Source organism: Bubalus kerabau, chromosome 4, assembly GCF_029407905.1.
Source record: "Bubalus kerabau isolate K-KA32 ecotype Philippines breed swamp buffalo chromosome 4, PCC_UOA_SB_1v2, whole genome shotgun sequence".
Classification (NCBI taxonomy): Eukaryota; Metazoa; Chordata; class Mammalia; order Artiodactyla; family Bovidae; genus Bubalus; species Bubalus kerabau.
This window is the reverse complement of record NC_073627.1, coordinates 104,586,340-104,603,542: the sequence shown is the minus strand read 5'-3', so window position 1 is coordinate 104,603,542 and position 17,203 is coordinate 104,586,340. Positions and strand designations below refer to the sequence as shown.

At 40.5% G+C, this 17,203-nt stretch overlaps 1 protein-coding gene across 2 annotated transcripts in view; it reads left to right on the top strand.

Moving 5' to 3' along the window:
- PDCD1LG2 (programmed cell death 1 ligand 2) overlaps positions 1 to 17,203 on the top strand; it is a 64,878-nt gene that overhangs the window by 24,095 nt on the left and 23,580 nt on the right. For both annotated transcript variants that reach the window (XM_055580237.1, XM_055580238.1), the window contains exon 4: positions 13,372 to 13,638. In XM_055580237.1, the coding sequence (XP_055436212.1) occupies positions 13,372 to 13,638 (267 nt within the window). The remainder of the gene's footprint in view (positions 1 to 13,371; positions 13,639 to 17,203) is intronic.

Here is a 17,203-nt window from a genome sequence, read left to right as displayed (position 1 = left end):
GATCTCCTTGCAGTCCAAGGGGCTCTCACGAGTCTTTTCCAACACCACACTTCAAAAGCAGCAGTTCTTCAGTGCTCAGCTTTCTTTATAGTCCAACTCTCACAAACATACATGACTACTAAAAAAACCATAGCTTTGACTGGATGGATCTTTGTTGGCAAAATAATGTCTCTGCTTTTTAATATGCTGTCTAGGTTGGTCATAGCTTTCCTTCCAAGGAACAAGAATCTTTTAATTTCATGGCTGCAGTCACCATCTGCAGTGATTTTGGAGCCCCCAAAAATAAAGTCTGTCACTGTTTCCATTGTTTCCCCACCTATTTTCCATGATGTGATTGGACTGGATGCCATGATCTTCGTTTTCTGAATGTTGACTTTTAAGCCAACTTTCTGACTCTCCTTTCACTTTCATCAAGAGGCTCTTTAGTTCTTCTTTGCTTTCTGCCATAAGGGTGGTGTCACTGAAAATATGAGGTTATCATAATCTGGAATTTTTCTTATTTGTAAAAGAATAGCAATAGTAGCTGGAGAAGGCAATGGCACCCCACCCCATGGGAAAATCCCATGGACGGAGGAGCCTGGTAGGCTGCAGTCCACGGGGTCACTAAGAGTCGGACATGACTGAACGACTTCACTTTCACTTTTCACTTTCATGCATTGGAGAAGGAAATGGCAACCCACTCCAGTGTTCTTGCCTGGAGAATCCCAGGGATGGGGGAGCCTGGTGGGCTGCCGTCTATGGGGTCGCACAGAGTCGGACACAACTGACGTGACTTAGCAGTAGCAGCAGCAATAGTAGCATCTACCACATAAGATTACTGTAAAAATTAAAAGAGATAATGTAAAAAACTGAGCATGATGCCTGGCATATGGTGGGTGTCCAGAGATTTGGTTCAAAGACCCTCAGTTCCCGCGAGGATAGTGCCCTCTTACACATCAGCTAACAGTGAATCATCAAGAAAGCCCTCAGCCTGGATGTAACCTCCTTCTCCGTTTACTGCATTTTCTACAGTCAGCTGGGAGGAGCTCCAGACATTGATGTTAGTCTGAATTTAATCAATGGGAGGAGAAAGAGCTCAACATCCTCACGATCTCCTAGTGTCCTTGGATATCTGCACCGCAAAATCACTGCCCCGTGTTTGTTGATCTTTGTGGGCATGTTTTAATGCATGTAGTGTCTTTGGGCAATTTGATACCAGTCCCAGTCTTTCTTGCTCTGGCTGAGAGTTGTCCCTCATCCATGGAAAGGCACTCTGCCTGCTTCCTCACCTAGATCAGGGATGACTTGACAGGATGACTCAAACCTTAATTAATTAATTATTAATCCCTTATACCTTTAATGATTGTCCAGCTAGACTATATGGGATCACAAAGACTTTCTATGGGATGCATACACATAGACAGTTTTAGGAAATTAGTTTCTGGATTTTCATCTTCCTCAAATACTCTTTCCCTAAATTGACTGTGCCTGAGAATGTGTCTTCCAGGCAAGGCTCTTGGGGTTCCCCAAGAGCCTTCCTCTTTTAATTTTGCTTCCTCTTTTAATTTTGCTTTACCCACTTCATATAAAGCCTACCTCTCACCCATCATGAATATAGTGCTTTGCTCTGAGGTGTAAAAACTTCCATAGTGCCAAACAAAAGAATGACTGGAAATACTGATATCTTACCAAATTGTAATGACTAACAAATCCTTCAGCAAACCAGGAAGTATCAAATTTTCTGTTTTCAGCAAAATTGAAGGAGTCCCTAATAGAGTTAATAGCTAATAAAAAAAATGAAATACTTTTCTTATATAAATCATAAGGGTTTCAAAGAATGAAATATTACTATAACTGAACTCCTTCCATGCCCACCTATTTACTCATATGAGCAAGATTCCTTAGCCCTTATAGCTACAAAAAATGAAAAACAGAAATAGAATTGATTCTGAAGATTGTCTCATTCCAACTGTTAAGTCATTTGCATCCTCATGCACAGATAGAAAATGAGAATCCCATCCATCCCATTAAGAGATACCTTTCCAGTAAACTTTTCTTATGTTTAATAATTGTCAATATTCATAATATTTGTTTTGATTTTACATGTGCTGATAATAATGAAAATTAGACCTCAATGCTGAAGAAAAATTTGAACACTTAAGCCTCATTGTCACAAGAAAAAATTTTAATTTCAATAGCTATACATTTTTGTTATTGCAAAGAAACAAAAAGATAACCACCAAAGGAGTGATCAAACATGTTGCATTAGGATAAAATTCTGTAGGAGTGGAATGGGAACTGATATTTAAGAAATATTAATAGAAAGAAAAGTTCTGACCATTAGAGTAGAATATATGTATTTTTCTTTTTTATAAATGTATTTATTTATTATTTATTGGCTGCACTGGATCTTTGTTGCTGTATGTGGACTTTCTCTAGTTGTGGTGTATGGGCTTCTCATTGCAGTGGCTTCTCTTATTGTGGAGCACAGGTTCAAGGCACATGGGCTTCAGTAGTCGTGGCTCACGGGTTTAGTTGCTCTGCGGCATGGGGAATCTTCACAGACCAGGGGTCGAACGGGTGTCCCCTGCATTGCAAGGAGGATTCTTAACCACTGGACCACCAGGGAAGCCCTGTATTTTTCAGTGGATGGTGGTGTGTATTAAAGACACCTTCTTTGATATCTAGGTGATGTTGGATACATTTGTGAATGAGTGAAATGCCTTAATGAAAATATGTGTTCATAAAATGCTAAACATTATATATTTTTCCAATATAGAAACCTATGAAATATTCCAAGAATAAACTTAATAAATATGTGAGAGGGAGCACACTACATCACGATTGTTTTAGGAGGAATGCAAGCAAAAAGGAAAAAAAAAAAAAGGAGGTTGAAGTTAAGCACCTAAGGATATTCTGCCCTAATTGGGGGTCTCTGAAAGAAACAGGGGAGATCTGGGACCCCAGTTAGGGTGTGCTTAAATAGAACAAGACTAGAGGAAGGATGTGTTTGTCTTTAAAATGCCTAATTTTTGGCATATACTTGAAAATAGATTTATAATATTTTCTTTGATGTCTGGACAACAGTTCATAATAAGTATGATGAAAAGAGGATTGATTTCATAAGGACAGGGAAAAAAACACCAGATAGCATGGCTAAAGAGTTTATAAAAGTAACAGAAGGCTGCAGTTTTTGAAATGCCAGGTTGCAACTCAAGATTTGATATCTGTCAGAGGAAGGCCAAGCAGCATGATGGAAGAGGAGAGCACAGCAGCCCTGAGAAGCAAGGGATTGAGCACAGCGGCTGAGAACCGGCCTGTGCCTGGATCCCAGACAGACATAGAGCAGGAGCTAAGAATAGAAGGGCCAAATCATCCTGAAGGCCTGAGCAGGCTAAGGCTTGGCAGAATTTCTTTAAATCAACAGAAAGGCCCAGGACAGAGTACAACTTCATCAAAAAGTGGAGGAAGAAGGCAACATAGAGAGAAACAGCCCTCACCCTAAGAAAGGGAAGACAAACAGCATAGGGAGGAGACAGCCCAAGAGAAACATCTTAGTAGTGAAATGATGTCTGTACATTTAGCTTCTAGACCCAGAAAAAAGCATTTGCTAAAATAACTTAGGCAGGATAATGAGGCTAAATCTCTGCTCTGTCTTTTCTTCCTGGGGAAACAGAAGGGAATAAGGAAAGCCTGAGTTAAGAAAACAATATCCTGAATTTTGAGGGGTGGGAAAGCTCCTGGAAATTACAAACTGTTTAACCTGATGTTCCTCTCCAGGTCATTTAACAGACCAATTGAGAGCAGTCCTAAAATATTTCTTTTAATGACTGCTAGAAACCTGCCAGGACTCTTTAAGTTTAAGGCATTTAAAACTACATTTTTTCCACCTTAGTTATGGTCATTATGATGATAAAGCAGATAATACTATGTACAGTAGATAATATAGTGCTATAATATAAAGATAATAAAGCTTATCTTTATTTCAGAAATGCTAAAGTTGCCAGTAACATTTGAATCATATAGTCAGAGATAGCAGGATAACAGAAAGCATTTAAACCAGTGGAAACTGAAATCAGAAAGTAGTAATTCTTTTGATGAAACAGACTGAGAAGCCAAATGGAGAATAGTGAGGCAAGTCAGCAATTAGTGAAAGCAGGAAGAGATAATAATTACCAGTACTAATTGACTATTTAATACGTTCTAGGTACCTAACTCATTTATCATTCTAACACTACAGTTAAGGATAAGTAATACTGTGCTTATTTTACTAATGAGGCTTAAGGCTTGACAAGTTACGTAAGCAGCACTGAAGTCTAGTCAAAACTTTTGGACTCTAAGGCCCATGTTCTTAACTACTATGCTTACCATGTGTTGTTTTGCTAAACCAGACAAGTAAGTACCAATGGGTTAAAGCTACCATGAGGCAAAATTTGACTTGGTGTAAAGATAATCTTCCCAATGAAAGTTTAACTTTCTTATTGTCTAATCACTGCAAGAACCACTTCTGGAAGTAGGAGCTTCCATTCGTAAGTGTATTTAACCAAAAGTTAGTTATCTAGCAGGTTACCAATATCAAAGAAAAAAAAATTATTAAAGAGAAAAAGGGACATTTCATAATGATAGAAAAAAATCAATTCAGCAAGAAGATATAACAATCCTAAATGTTATACATCTAACCATATAGCTTCAAAGTGTATAAAACAAAATTTGACAGACCTAAAAGGAGAAATAAACCGATCCATAATCATATTTGGAGATTTCAACTCATCTCTATTATAACTGGTAGAATATCCAAAAAGAAAACAAGAGAGTAGAACAGCATTAGCCATTTTGATTGACTTACATAAAACTCATGCCCAACAACTACAGAATACACATTGTTTCCAAGTGCATGTGAAACATTCATCAAGATAGTCATCTAGAAAAGCTGCTGGAGAAGATACTTTTTGTTGAGCAGGAAGTTGGACTAATTGAATTTTAAGATCACTGCCACCTCTGAAATTCTAAAATTTTACTCATATTTTCCTAAGAATATCACCCTGAGTCCAGCTTCCCCATTGTGTGTTGCTGATAATGATGTGTTTTTACCCACTTCCCAAATAAGATGGGGAGACTTCTTTAATGTTATGTAAATGAAGGATGTGGGCTCGTGCCTCTCCCTCAGACCTTGCTCGTTCTTTTTTAAAAAATGTATTTTATTTTTTCATTGACAAATAGTTGATTTACAATGTTATGTTAGTTTTGTGTATGATTCAGTTTTATAAGTATGTATATAGATAGATAGATATGTGGTGTATATATATATATTCTTTGTCCAATTCTTTTCCATTATAGGTTATTACATATTTTGAATATAATTTCCTGTGCTATACAGTAACTATTTGTAGTTCGTCTATTTTATATATAGTAGTGTATATCTGTGGAGAAGGAAACGGCAACCCACTTCAGTATTCTTGCCTGGGGAGTCCTGTGGATGGAGGAGCCTGGTAGGCTGCCGTCTATGGGATCATACAGAGTCGGACACGACTGAGGTGACTTAGCAGCAGCAGCAGCAGCAGCAGTGTATATCTAGGGCTCCCCAAGTGGCTCAGTGGTAAAGAATCCGCTTACCAATACAGGAGACATGAGTTTGATCTCTGGATTGGAAAGAGCCCTAGAAGGACATGTCAACCCACTCCAGTATTCTTGCCTGGGAAATCCCATGGACGGAGGAGCCTGGAAGGCTATAGTCCATGGAGTCGTAAAGAGTCAGACATGAATTAGCAACAAAACAGCAGCAGCAGCAGTGTGTATCTATTAATCCCAAACTCCTAAATTATCCCTCTGCCCCATCCCCCTATAGTAACCATAACTTTGTTTTCTATGTCTATGAATCTACTTCTGTTTTATAAATAAGTTCATTTGTATCATATTTTTAGATCCCCCATATAAGTGATATCATGATATTTGTCTTTGTCTGACTTATTTCAATTAGTATGCTAATCTCTAGTTTCATCCAAGTTACTGCAAATGACATCATTTCATTGTTTTTTTTAATTAAAATTTTATTTCATTGTTTTTTATGGCTGAGTTATATTTTATACACACACACATACACACTTTGGCCTTGGAGTGCAAAATGAAGTAGGGCAAAGCTAACAGAGTTTTGCCAAGAGAACGCACTGGTCATAGCAAACACCCTCTTCCAACAACACAAGAGAAAACTCTACACATGGATATTACCAGATGGTCAATACTGAAGTCAGATTGACTATATTCTTTGAAGCCAAAGATGGAGAAGCTCTATACAGTCAGCAAAAACAAGACCAGGAGCAGACTGTGGCTCAGATCATGAACTCCTTATTGCCAAATTCAGACTGAAATTGAAGAAAGTAAGGAAAACCACTTGACCATTCAGGTATGACCTAAATCAAAGTCCTTATGATCATACAGTGGAAGTGATAAATAGATTGAAGCGATTAGATCTGATAGAAAGAGTGCCTGAAGAACTATGGATGGAGGTTTGTGACATGGTGCAGGAGGCATTGATCAAGACCATCCCCAAGAAAAAGAAATGCAAAAAGGCAAAATGGTTGCCTGAGGATGCCTTACAAATAGCAGGGATAAGAAGAGAAATGAAAGGCAAAGGAGAAAAGGGAAGGTATATCCATTTGAATGCAGAGTTCCAAAGAATAGCAAGGAGAGATAAGAAAGCCTTCCTCAGTGATCAATGCAAAGAAATAGAGGAAAACAACAGAATGGGAAAGACTAGAGATCTCTTCAAGAAAATTAGAGATACCAAGGGAACATTTCATGCAAAGATGGGCTCGATAAAGGACAGAAATGGTATGGACCTAACAGAAGCAGAAGATATTAAGAAGAAGTGGCAAGAATACACAGAAGAACTATACAAAAAAGATCTTCATGACCCAGATAACCACAATGGTGTGATCTAGAGCCAGACGTCCTGGAATGTAAATTCATCTGGGCCTTAGGAAGCATCTCTATGAACAAAACTAATGAAGGTGATGAAATTGCAGTTGAGCTGTTTCGAATCCTAAAAGATGATGCTGTGAAAGTGCTACATATGCCAGCAAATTTGGAAAACTCAGCCATGGCCACAGGACTGGAAAAGATCAATTTTCATTCTAATCCTGAAGAAGGGCAATGCTAAAGAATGTTCAAACTACTGCACAATTGCACTCAGGGCTCAGACAGTAAAGCGTCTGCCTACAATGCGGGAGACCCGGGCTCAATCCCTGGGTCAGGAAGATCTCCTGGAGAAGGAAGTGGCAACCCACTCCAGTATTCTTGCCTGGAAAATCCCATGGATGGAGAAGCCTGGTGGGTTACAGTCCATGGGGTCACAAAGAGTCAGACACGACTGAGCGACTTCACTTTCACACGCTAGCAAAGTAATGCTCAAAATTCTCCAAGCCAGGCTTCAAGAGTACATGAACTGTGAACTTCCAGATGTTCAAGCTGGATTTAGAAAAGGCAGAGAAAACAAAGATCAAATTGCCAACATCCATTGGATCATAGAAAAAGCAAGAGTTTTTCAGAAAAACATCTACTCCTGCTTTATTGATTACACCAAAGCCTTTAACTGTGTAGATCACAACAATCTGTGGAAAAGTTTTAAAGAGATGGAAATACCAGACCACCTTACCTGCCTCCTGAGAATCTATGTGCAGGTCAGGAAGCAACAGTTAGAACAAGACATGGAACAACTGGTTCCAAATTGGGAAAGGAGTACGTCAAGACTGTGTATGGTCACCCTGCTTATTTAACTTATATGCAGAGTACATCATGCTGGGCTGGATGAAGCACAATCTGGAATCAAGATTGCTGGGAGAAATATCAATATCCTCACATATACAGATGACCACCGTTATGGCAGAAAATGAAGAGGAACTGAAGAGACTCTTGATGAAAGTGAAAGAGGAGAGTGAAAAGGTTGGCTTAAAACTCAACATTCAAAAAACTAAGATCATGGCATCTGGTCCCATCACTTCATGGCAAATAGATGAGGAAACAGTGGAAACAGTGACAGACTTTTTATTTTCTTGGTCTCCAAAATCACTACAGATTGTGATTGCAGCCATGAAATTAAAAGACTCTTGTTCCTTGGAAGGAACACTACAACCAACCTAGATAGCATATTCAAAAGCAGAGACATTACTTTGCCAACACAGATCCGTCTAGTCAGAGCTATGGTTTTTCCAGTAGTCATGTATGGATGTGAGAGGAGGACTATAAAGAAAGCTGAGAACCAAAGAATTGATGCTTTTGAACTTGGTGTTGGAGAAGATTTTTGAGAATCTCTTGGGCTGCAAGGAGGTCCAACCAGTCAATCCTAAAGGAAAGCAGTCCTGAGTATTCTTTGGAAGGACTGATGCCGAAGCTGAAACTCCAGTACTTTGGCCACCTGATATGAAGAACTGACTCATTGGAAAAGACCCTGCTGCTGGGAAAGATTGAAGGCAGGAGGAGAAGGGGATGACAGAGGATGAGATGGTTGGATGGCATCACCGAGTCAATGGACATGGGTTTGAGCAAGCTCCAGGAGTTGGTGATAGACAGGGAAGTCTGGTGTGCTGCGCAGTCTATGGGTCACAAAGAGTTGGGCATGACTGAGCAACTGAACTGAACTGAACACACACATACACCACATCTTCTTTCTTTACCAATTCATCTGCCAATGAACATTTATATTCCTTCCATATCTTGGCAATTGTAAATAGTGCTGTAGTGAACATTGCAATGCATATATTTTTTCAAATTAGAGTTTTCATCTTTTCTGGATATATGCCCATGAGTGGGATTGCCGGATCATATGGTAATTCTGCTTTAAGGATCCTCTATCCTGTTCTCCATCATGACTGTAGCAATTTACATTCCCACCAATAGTGTAGGATGGTTCCATTTTCTCCACACCCTTCCAATATTTATTCTTTGTAGACTTTTGATGATAGCCATTCTGATTGTGTGAGATGATACTTCATTGCAGTTTTGATTTGCATTTCTCTAATAATTGGCTATGTTGAGAATCTTTTCATGTGCCTGTTGTCCATCTGTAAGTTTTCTTTGAAAAAATGTCTATTCAGGTGTTTTGCCTATTTTTCAATTGGGTTGTTTGTGTTTTTGATGTTGAGTTCTATGAGCTGTTTGTATATTTTGGAAATTAATCCCTTGTCAGTTGCATCATTTCTTGATTATTCTTTTAGGAGAACATCTCTCCCATCTGCTTCCTTATTTATATAGCCAAAGCCTCAGCCCAGCTCCTGATTCCTGGCCCTCCTACCTTTGAAATCACCTGTCAACTTGGGAGCCAAGACCTGAATCTTGTCCTAAGCTGCCTTGCTGGAGTAGGCCAAGCCCTCATCCATAAGACACTATTCCTATGAATCCATTTATTCTACTTTATGCCCCTCCCAAACCCCAGCGCTTACAGAAATAATCTACAACATACTAGGATGAAATGATAATAAGGGGACATCAAACCAAGGAAAAATAAGTGTAGATAAAGTAACAAAATGAGATAAAGCAAGTACTTAAAATGCATGCTTCAGGTACTAGTTGGATTGCTAGAGACAGACCAAAATTGGCTCCAAGGAGATTGATGAGTCTAACCAGTTCAAGTTCTTTGGTAGGCTGCTTCAAAACCTAATTCTCATCTTCTTCTATTTCTGGGTACTCCTAATTCCCTCTGAAAACATCCCTCTTCCCATATTTGATGCTTCATTCCTAGACTTTTGTACTTACTTAGAGAACCATCCTTTTCTGATGATTCCAATGCAGAATTCAGAATGCTGTACCCATGAAGGGCTTGAGTTCAAGTCCCCTCAGTCACCCCAGATTCCAGCCATTTCCTTATTTATTCCTGGAGTATGAATTTAGTCCACCACATAGGATCTTTGCATGGTTTAAGTGAGAGGAGGTATATTAAGGTGATGGAGTCAGGTTTAGAGCTACTCACCCCAGTTGTCGCTAAGTTCTTGACTAAGTGAGATATACCCAGAGTAATTAGTAGCCAAATGGGAAATGAGCTCCAGTTTTTAAAATAATAACTGGATTAACATGTAATTTTTTCCTTTTGCCTCTCCCTACATTGAGCCTTCTCTTATAATCTGCACTGGAGAACATGACTCAGAATAGGGACTTCTGGTTTCTTGTTCCCTTGTCTTAAACTGAGTCCAGATTTGCAATCAAACCCTGAAGTCACTCATCCATCCAGCCTCATAGATAAGAAAATCTGCCCCACCACTCAGTTACAAACAAAAGCTGGAGTAGTGTGAATGAGGAAAATGTGAGAGCTTTTTGAGGCAGGCAGCCCAGCAGGCCTGGCCAAGTATGCTTAGTGGCATGAAAAAGAGAACTTCAAGAAAACGCCACAGGTTATAAACAGCTCTTCGAGGTACAGTCATCCTGCTCTCTGGTGACCCATGACCCAGTGAGTGAAGCAGAAGATCCAGGTTCAATCCCTGGGTGGGAAAGATTCTCTGGAGAAGGAGATGGTTAGTCACTCCAGTATTCTTTCCTGGAGAATTCCAGGGACAGGGGAACGTGACAGGCTACAGTTAATGGGGTAGCAAAGAGTCAGAGATGACTGAGTGACTAACACAATCAAATTAGCAACTCATAACATAGAGACACACAAGGAAGGCTCTCAAAAGGCAAAAGTTGTGGAGAGGGGCTTGAATATTCCTTCCACCTCCACAGAATGTAAAAGTGCGGAACATGAACTCAGTACCTAGAAAACACTTAGTAAGTCATACATATTTGATGTTTTCCATGTGGCTGTTACCATTATTTTAGTAGAAAAATAACTTTTCACCATTTGTACTCATTTATACTCCTCCCAAAACTTTAAGAAAAAAATGTTTATTCTTATGTGGGCCGTATATATGTCTTTACTTCAAAGATGGTATCAAAATTCTATTTCTTAAAGACTAGCCATTGAAAGCCAGTGCCCACCCCCTCTTCCTTTCACCAAAAATCAACAGGTTACTTTTTGCATTCCCTTGTACTTGCATATGTGGTTAACATTTATTTTTAGCTATAGTCTGAAACAGTTGGACAATTTGTCCTTGTGTCTTCCTGGTGCTCTCAGTGTCACTTGTATCTATTTTAGATCTCAGTTTTCCAGAGGACAGGGAAAATGTCTGGTTAATTCATTCAGCATCCACTGCACAGAATGGTGTGTGTGTATGTGTGTGCATGCACGCGTGTGTGCGTATGTGCGTGTGTGTGCATGTGCGGGGTGTTAGAGAGGAGAAATAACTAATAAATATACTGTATTCTTGAATATTTATAGACATAATCTAGGTCTTTAAAAAATAATAGCACTTATCATGTACCTGCTGTTCAGTTCAGTTCAGTTGCTCAGTCATGTCCGACTCTTTGTGACCCCATGAACTGCAGCACACCAGGCCTCCCTGTCCATCACCAACTCCCGGAGTTTACCCAAACTCATGTCCATCGAGTCAGTGATGTCATCCAGCCATCTCATCCTCTGTCGTCCCCTTCTCCTCCTGCCCCCAATCCCTCCCAGCATCAGGGTCTTTTCCAATGAGTCAACTCTTCACATGAGGTGGCCAAAGCATTGGAGTTTCAGCTTCAGCATCAGTCCTTCCAATGAACACCCAGGACTGATCTCCTTTAGGATGGACTGGTTGAATCTCCTTGCAGTCCAAGGAGTCTCAAGAGTCTTCTCCAACACCACAGTTTAAAAGCATCAATTCTTCAGCACTCAGCTTTCTTCACAGTCCAACTCTCACATCCATACATGACCACTGGAAAAACCATAGCCTTGCCTAGACAGATCTTTGTTGGCAAAATAATGTCTCTACTTTTCAATATGCTATCTAGGTTGGTCATAACTTTACTTCTAAAGAGTTAGCGTCTTTTAATTTCATGGCCACAATCACCATCTGCAGTGATTTTGGAGCCCCCAAAAATAAAGTCTGACACTGTTTCCACTCTTTCCCCATCTATTTCCCATGAAGTGATGGGACTGGATGCCATGATCTTCGTTTTCTGAATGTTGAACTTTCAGCCTACTTTTTCACTCTCCTCCTTCACTTTCATCAAGAGGCTTTTGAGTTCCTCTTCAGTTTCTGCCATAACGGTGGTGTCATCTGCATATCTGAGGTTATTGATATTTCTCCTGGCAATCTTGATTCCAGCTTGTGCTTCTTCCAGCCCAGCGTTTCTCATGATGTAGTCTGCATATAAGTTAAATAAGCAGGGTGACAATATACAGCCTTGACGTACTCCTTTTCCTATTTGGAACCAGTCTATTGTTCCATGTCCAGTTCTAACTGTTGCTTCCTGACCTGCGTATAGGTTTCTGAAGAGGCAGGTCAGGTGGTCTGGTATTCCCATCTCTTTCAGAATTTTGCACAGTTTATTGTGATCCACACAGTCAAAGGCTTTGGCATAGTCAATAAAGCAGAAATAGGTCTTTTTCTGGAACTCTCTTGCTTTTTTGATGATCCAGCAGGTGTTGGCAATTTGATCTCTGGTTCCTCTTCCTCTTCTAAAACCAGCTTGAACAACTGGAAGGTCACAGTTCACATATTGCTGAGGCCTGGCTTGGAGAATTTTGAGCATTACTTTACTGTACTTGCCCTTTCTGAACACTTACATGTATTAACTCATTTCATCTTCAAACTGTTGCCAGAGCTGCTCTAGGTCTTTGCTCAAAACTCATCAACCCCCACCTTCAGCAGGAGTGAACATAAATCTTTCCATTAAAAGGTCCAGAGATAAGAAAGGAAACTGCAAACAAAAGCAAACAAAAACACAAAAAACCCAAATCCAGATGAAACCAATGGGGGCCAAGATGGCAATGAATCTGACCTCCAACAGATGTCTAGGTCTTCATTTTTCTCTCCTCCTAATCTTGAAGAAGACAAAAGAAAGGAGGAAGTGGAAAGAAAATTTCCTCCTGAAGATGTTAGAAAATACTAAATAAAGTGGGATGTAGGGGTTATCTAATGATTTTGTTTATCCATCGCCTTCTTTTCCTCCAATCTCTGACTGTGAGATAATTTACAGCCACAGATTGTGATAGGATAAAGCACCACTGAGATTTGAAATCAAGCCTTGATTGTGCATAATTGGCTCCACCAGTTAATAACCCTGTATCTTAGAGTGAAATAAACCTCTCTAGCCTCAGTTACCTTCAACAAAAATTGGGAATATTGATGATGCTCTTTTGTTGTAAAAATTAAATTATTCAGTGATGTAAAAGAGCATGATATATGGGACACAGGAAATGTTTTAAAAGTTAAAACCATTTTTATTTAATATTGATAATGATAATTTATTTCATATGACATTAAGTACAGGGATCTATAGGAGTCAGAAACGACTCCTTTTCTTCATTTTTTTTTTTTGTCCCAGCTTCCTACAAGAAAATAAACACTCGCTACCTCAAGGTCCCAGGGACAGATGAGGTAGAGCTCACCTGCCAAGCTGAAGGCTATCCCCTGGCAGAAGTGTCTTGGCCAAACATCAGTATTCCTACCAACACCAGCCACACCAAGACCTCTGAAGGCCTCTACCATGTTACCAGTGTTCTGCGCCTAAAGCCACACCCCGGCAGGAATTTCAGCTGTGTGTTCTGGAATGCCAATGTAAAGGAACTCACTTCAGCCACCATTGTCCAAGGTAAGAGCTGCCCACCCTTCCTAGCTCTACCAATCAGGGTTCAGGCAAGAAATGGATCACACAGTCAGAATGAATAACCTGAGAAGACTGTAATAAAGGGAGTGATTAAGGTTTAGAGAAACTACTAAAAGTAGGATAGGGCACCTGGGACTTCAAAAGTCATGGAGCTGTACCGCCCCTGCCTCCAGGAGAGGCTGCTGGAACCTGGAAGAGGGACCTGGGGCCTCCAGTACAGGGGTACTGCCACCTGCGGCCACTCCCAAGAACAGAAGGTAATGAATAGATGCCCCAACCTTGTTCTCCCACCCTCCAGTCTCCTGCTGGAGTCTCCCACTGGCAGAACGCAGGTGAGGTCAGAGAACAAGGCAGTCCTCTGATATGTTCATAAGGTCAGCCTCTCCGGCCTTAGAATAGAGTGTCAGACTGCAATGAATGGACCCAAAGAGGAAACTGAAAATACCCAGCATAAGGGCTGATCAATTTGATTCAGGCATAATGCCATGCATCAGCAGTATAAATATTACTTTGCTGGCTTTTCTGCCAGCCAAGTGGTTTTAGAGTTTTCCAGGAAAACTGACCTCTTTAAAAAAATCACTTATAGACTTCTCTGGCTATGCTGAATCCTATACTTTAGAACTTCATGCATCAGTAAAATTTATAACAGTTCTCATAGTCTGCTAATTTTTTATCTGCTAAGAACATTCATTTGACAAATAAGAGCAGCTAACATTTAGTATTAGATCATTTAGTATCAGCTAACATTTAGTGTCAGCTAACATTTAGTATCATTATCATTTTATGAGACAAGTCATTTTTTTGCAGAGGCATAAGTCTCCTATTGTTCCACAACCATCATGGGCTTTATTTTTTTTACGAATTTTATTTATTTATTTAGCCATGTCAGGCCTTAGTTGTGGCATGCAGATCTTTCCTTGCAATGCATGGACTCTCTAGTTGTGGTGCACAGGCTTAGTTGCCCCAAGATATGTAGAATCTTAGTTCCCCGACCAGGAATCAAACCCATATCCCTGCATTGCAAGGTGGATTTTTTAGCATTGGAATACCAGGGAAGTTCCCACTGTGGGCTTTAGACAACACAAATTTATTAGCTCACACTTCTGGAGGTCAAAATTCTGAAAAGAGCTTTACTGGGCTCAAATCAAGTTGTCCTGGGATTGTAGAGGCTCTAAGAGAGAATTCATTTTCTGGATTTCTCCACTTTGGGGAGGCTACCTGCATGCCTTGGCTCATGGCCTTTCTTTCCACCTCCAAAACCAGCATTAGATTTTCTGCTTTCACATCTCTTTCTTTTACTCTCTTGCCTCTCTCTTCTACCTCTTAGGGACCCTTGTGATTACATTAGATGCCCCTCCAATACATACCTCAACCTGATAATTCAGGATAGTTTTCCCATTTCAAGGTCCTTAATATAACCACATCTGCACAATCCTTTGTTATGTAGGATAATGCATTCATAAGTTTCAGAACATGGACATCTTTTAAGAGGAGCCATTATTCTGCTATCTTACCAATAAAGGATATAATTTCAGAACAAAGACAATCCTTAGTAGTGATTAAATTTGACTTTACAGAAGATTTGCTATATTATCATTATATTCCACTATTTACTCTCTATCTTAGTTAGATAAAAGAGCTTATGATGAGGACTTGTGTGGCATGCAGGCATTTAGGTGTTGATCCAAAGGGGCAGAAGTGAGATGTTCAAAAATTAAGACAGGAAAGAAGGAAGAAAAAATAGAAGGGTGCATTATTCAAATTGTTGGCATGAACAGTAGAAGCTGAAATACTCAAGAACCTCGTGAGAAGTGTATAGATCATCTCCTAAGATGTTTACTCAAAGAGCTTCAGACTGAAGGACTAATCTTTTGCTTTCACCCCCAGTGGTGAGCAGTTGTCCCCAGGAATGTAACTTCCTTCTGCTGTGAGCTATGCACGCGTGTGTGCTGAGAGAGCTCTCCCAGCATCTATGGCATCAAAGTCATTTCAGGGCAGAAAGCACATGTCCACCTGAGGGAGTCACTGACCATGAAGTGAGTTTAGGCCCACCCAGAATTCTACCCAATATGTGGCTAAACTCAGAAGAGAGGCTGAGAGAAAGTGAGGCAGGATGACAGTAGTCAACCCTTGCACTGCTCAAGTCTGTCCCTTCATGCCCTGAATTCAAACTACTGTCTCCAAGCCTTTGGGCAGGGAAGTAGCTACTATTGCTGCATAAGATACATATACCAGAGTTCATGAAACAAGTTACAGTTTCTGCTGCTGCAACTGATCCCAAGCCATAGTTGATATTTGTCATCTCTCTCATCAGCATACATTCTAGCTTTCCCTCACTCAGCATTTCAGATGGAATAGTTTTTTTTGCCTGGAGGGTGGAGGGAAGGAGGGGTGTGGGGGTGACTCAGACATTCAACACTGGGAAACCTGAGCCCTTAGTCACCTCATCCTCAGCAGACTGCTGTTGTTGCAATTGCCTTTTCATTGTTATCACTGGGTATGGAAGTTACAAGACTCAGAGAATCAGTGGATCCCTGAGTTCCAGACAGTCTTCCCTGCCTCCATTGTGTAGCAGCATTGGAATTCTTCATGGGAACCATTACTTTGCCAACAAAGGTCCGTATAGTCAAAGCTATAGTTTTTTCAGCAGTTATGTATGGATGTGGGAGTTGGACCATAAAGAAAGCTGAGCACTAAAGAATTGATGCTTTTGAACTGTGGTGTTGGAAAAGATATTGAGAGTCCCTTGGACTGCAAGGAGATCAAACCAGTCAATCCTAAAGGAAATCAATCCTGAATATTCATTGGAAGGCCTGATGCTGAAGCTCCAATACTTTGGCCACCTGATGTGAAGAACTGACTCATTAGAAAAGGCCCTGATGCTGGGAAAGATTGAAGGCAGGAGAAGGGGATGACAGGATGAGATGGTTGGATGGCATCACTGACTCAATGGACATGAGTTTGAGTAAGCTCTGGGAGATGGCGAAGGACAGGGAAGCCTGATGTGCTGCAGTCCACAGGGTTACAAAGAGTCAAATATGACTGAGACTGAACAGCAACAACATGGGAATCAAGATCATTTCCTCTACCAGTATTATTATTCTTTGCTTTGCCCGCTGGTCTGACAGTGGATAGAGCTCGAGTTGACTAGGCAGTAGCTATAACTTTACATGTGGTAGAACATGTCCCTTGGTACACAGCATCCTTGGTAGAAGTATTGGCCACTAGGAAGCTGGAATTTTAATCCAGGGAACCTAAATTTGTGGGTAGGAGAAGCAAAGACTCTACAAGTAGGTCACTGGAAAAAGTGATGAGAGGAAACAACCCTCAGCACTGGCAAGCCCTGGCACAAAAGCAGCACACTGTCGAGGCATGACTGTCAGGGAGAAGTGAGTTAGAGCCTGCACAGAACCATCCATCATTCAGCCACATTGAGCCATGGCTGAAATCACGTGGGACAGACAGAATATGAGTTGGGGCACCAGAGATACCTGCTCTATCTCAAATTAAATTTTGTCATGGACTGGCACTGATCCACAGGCCAGTCAGA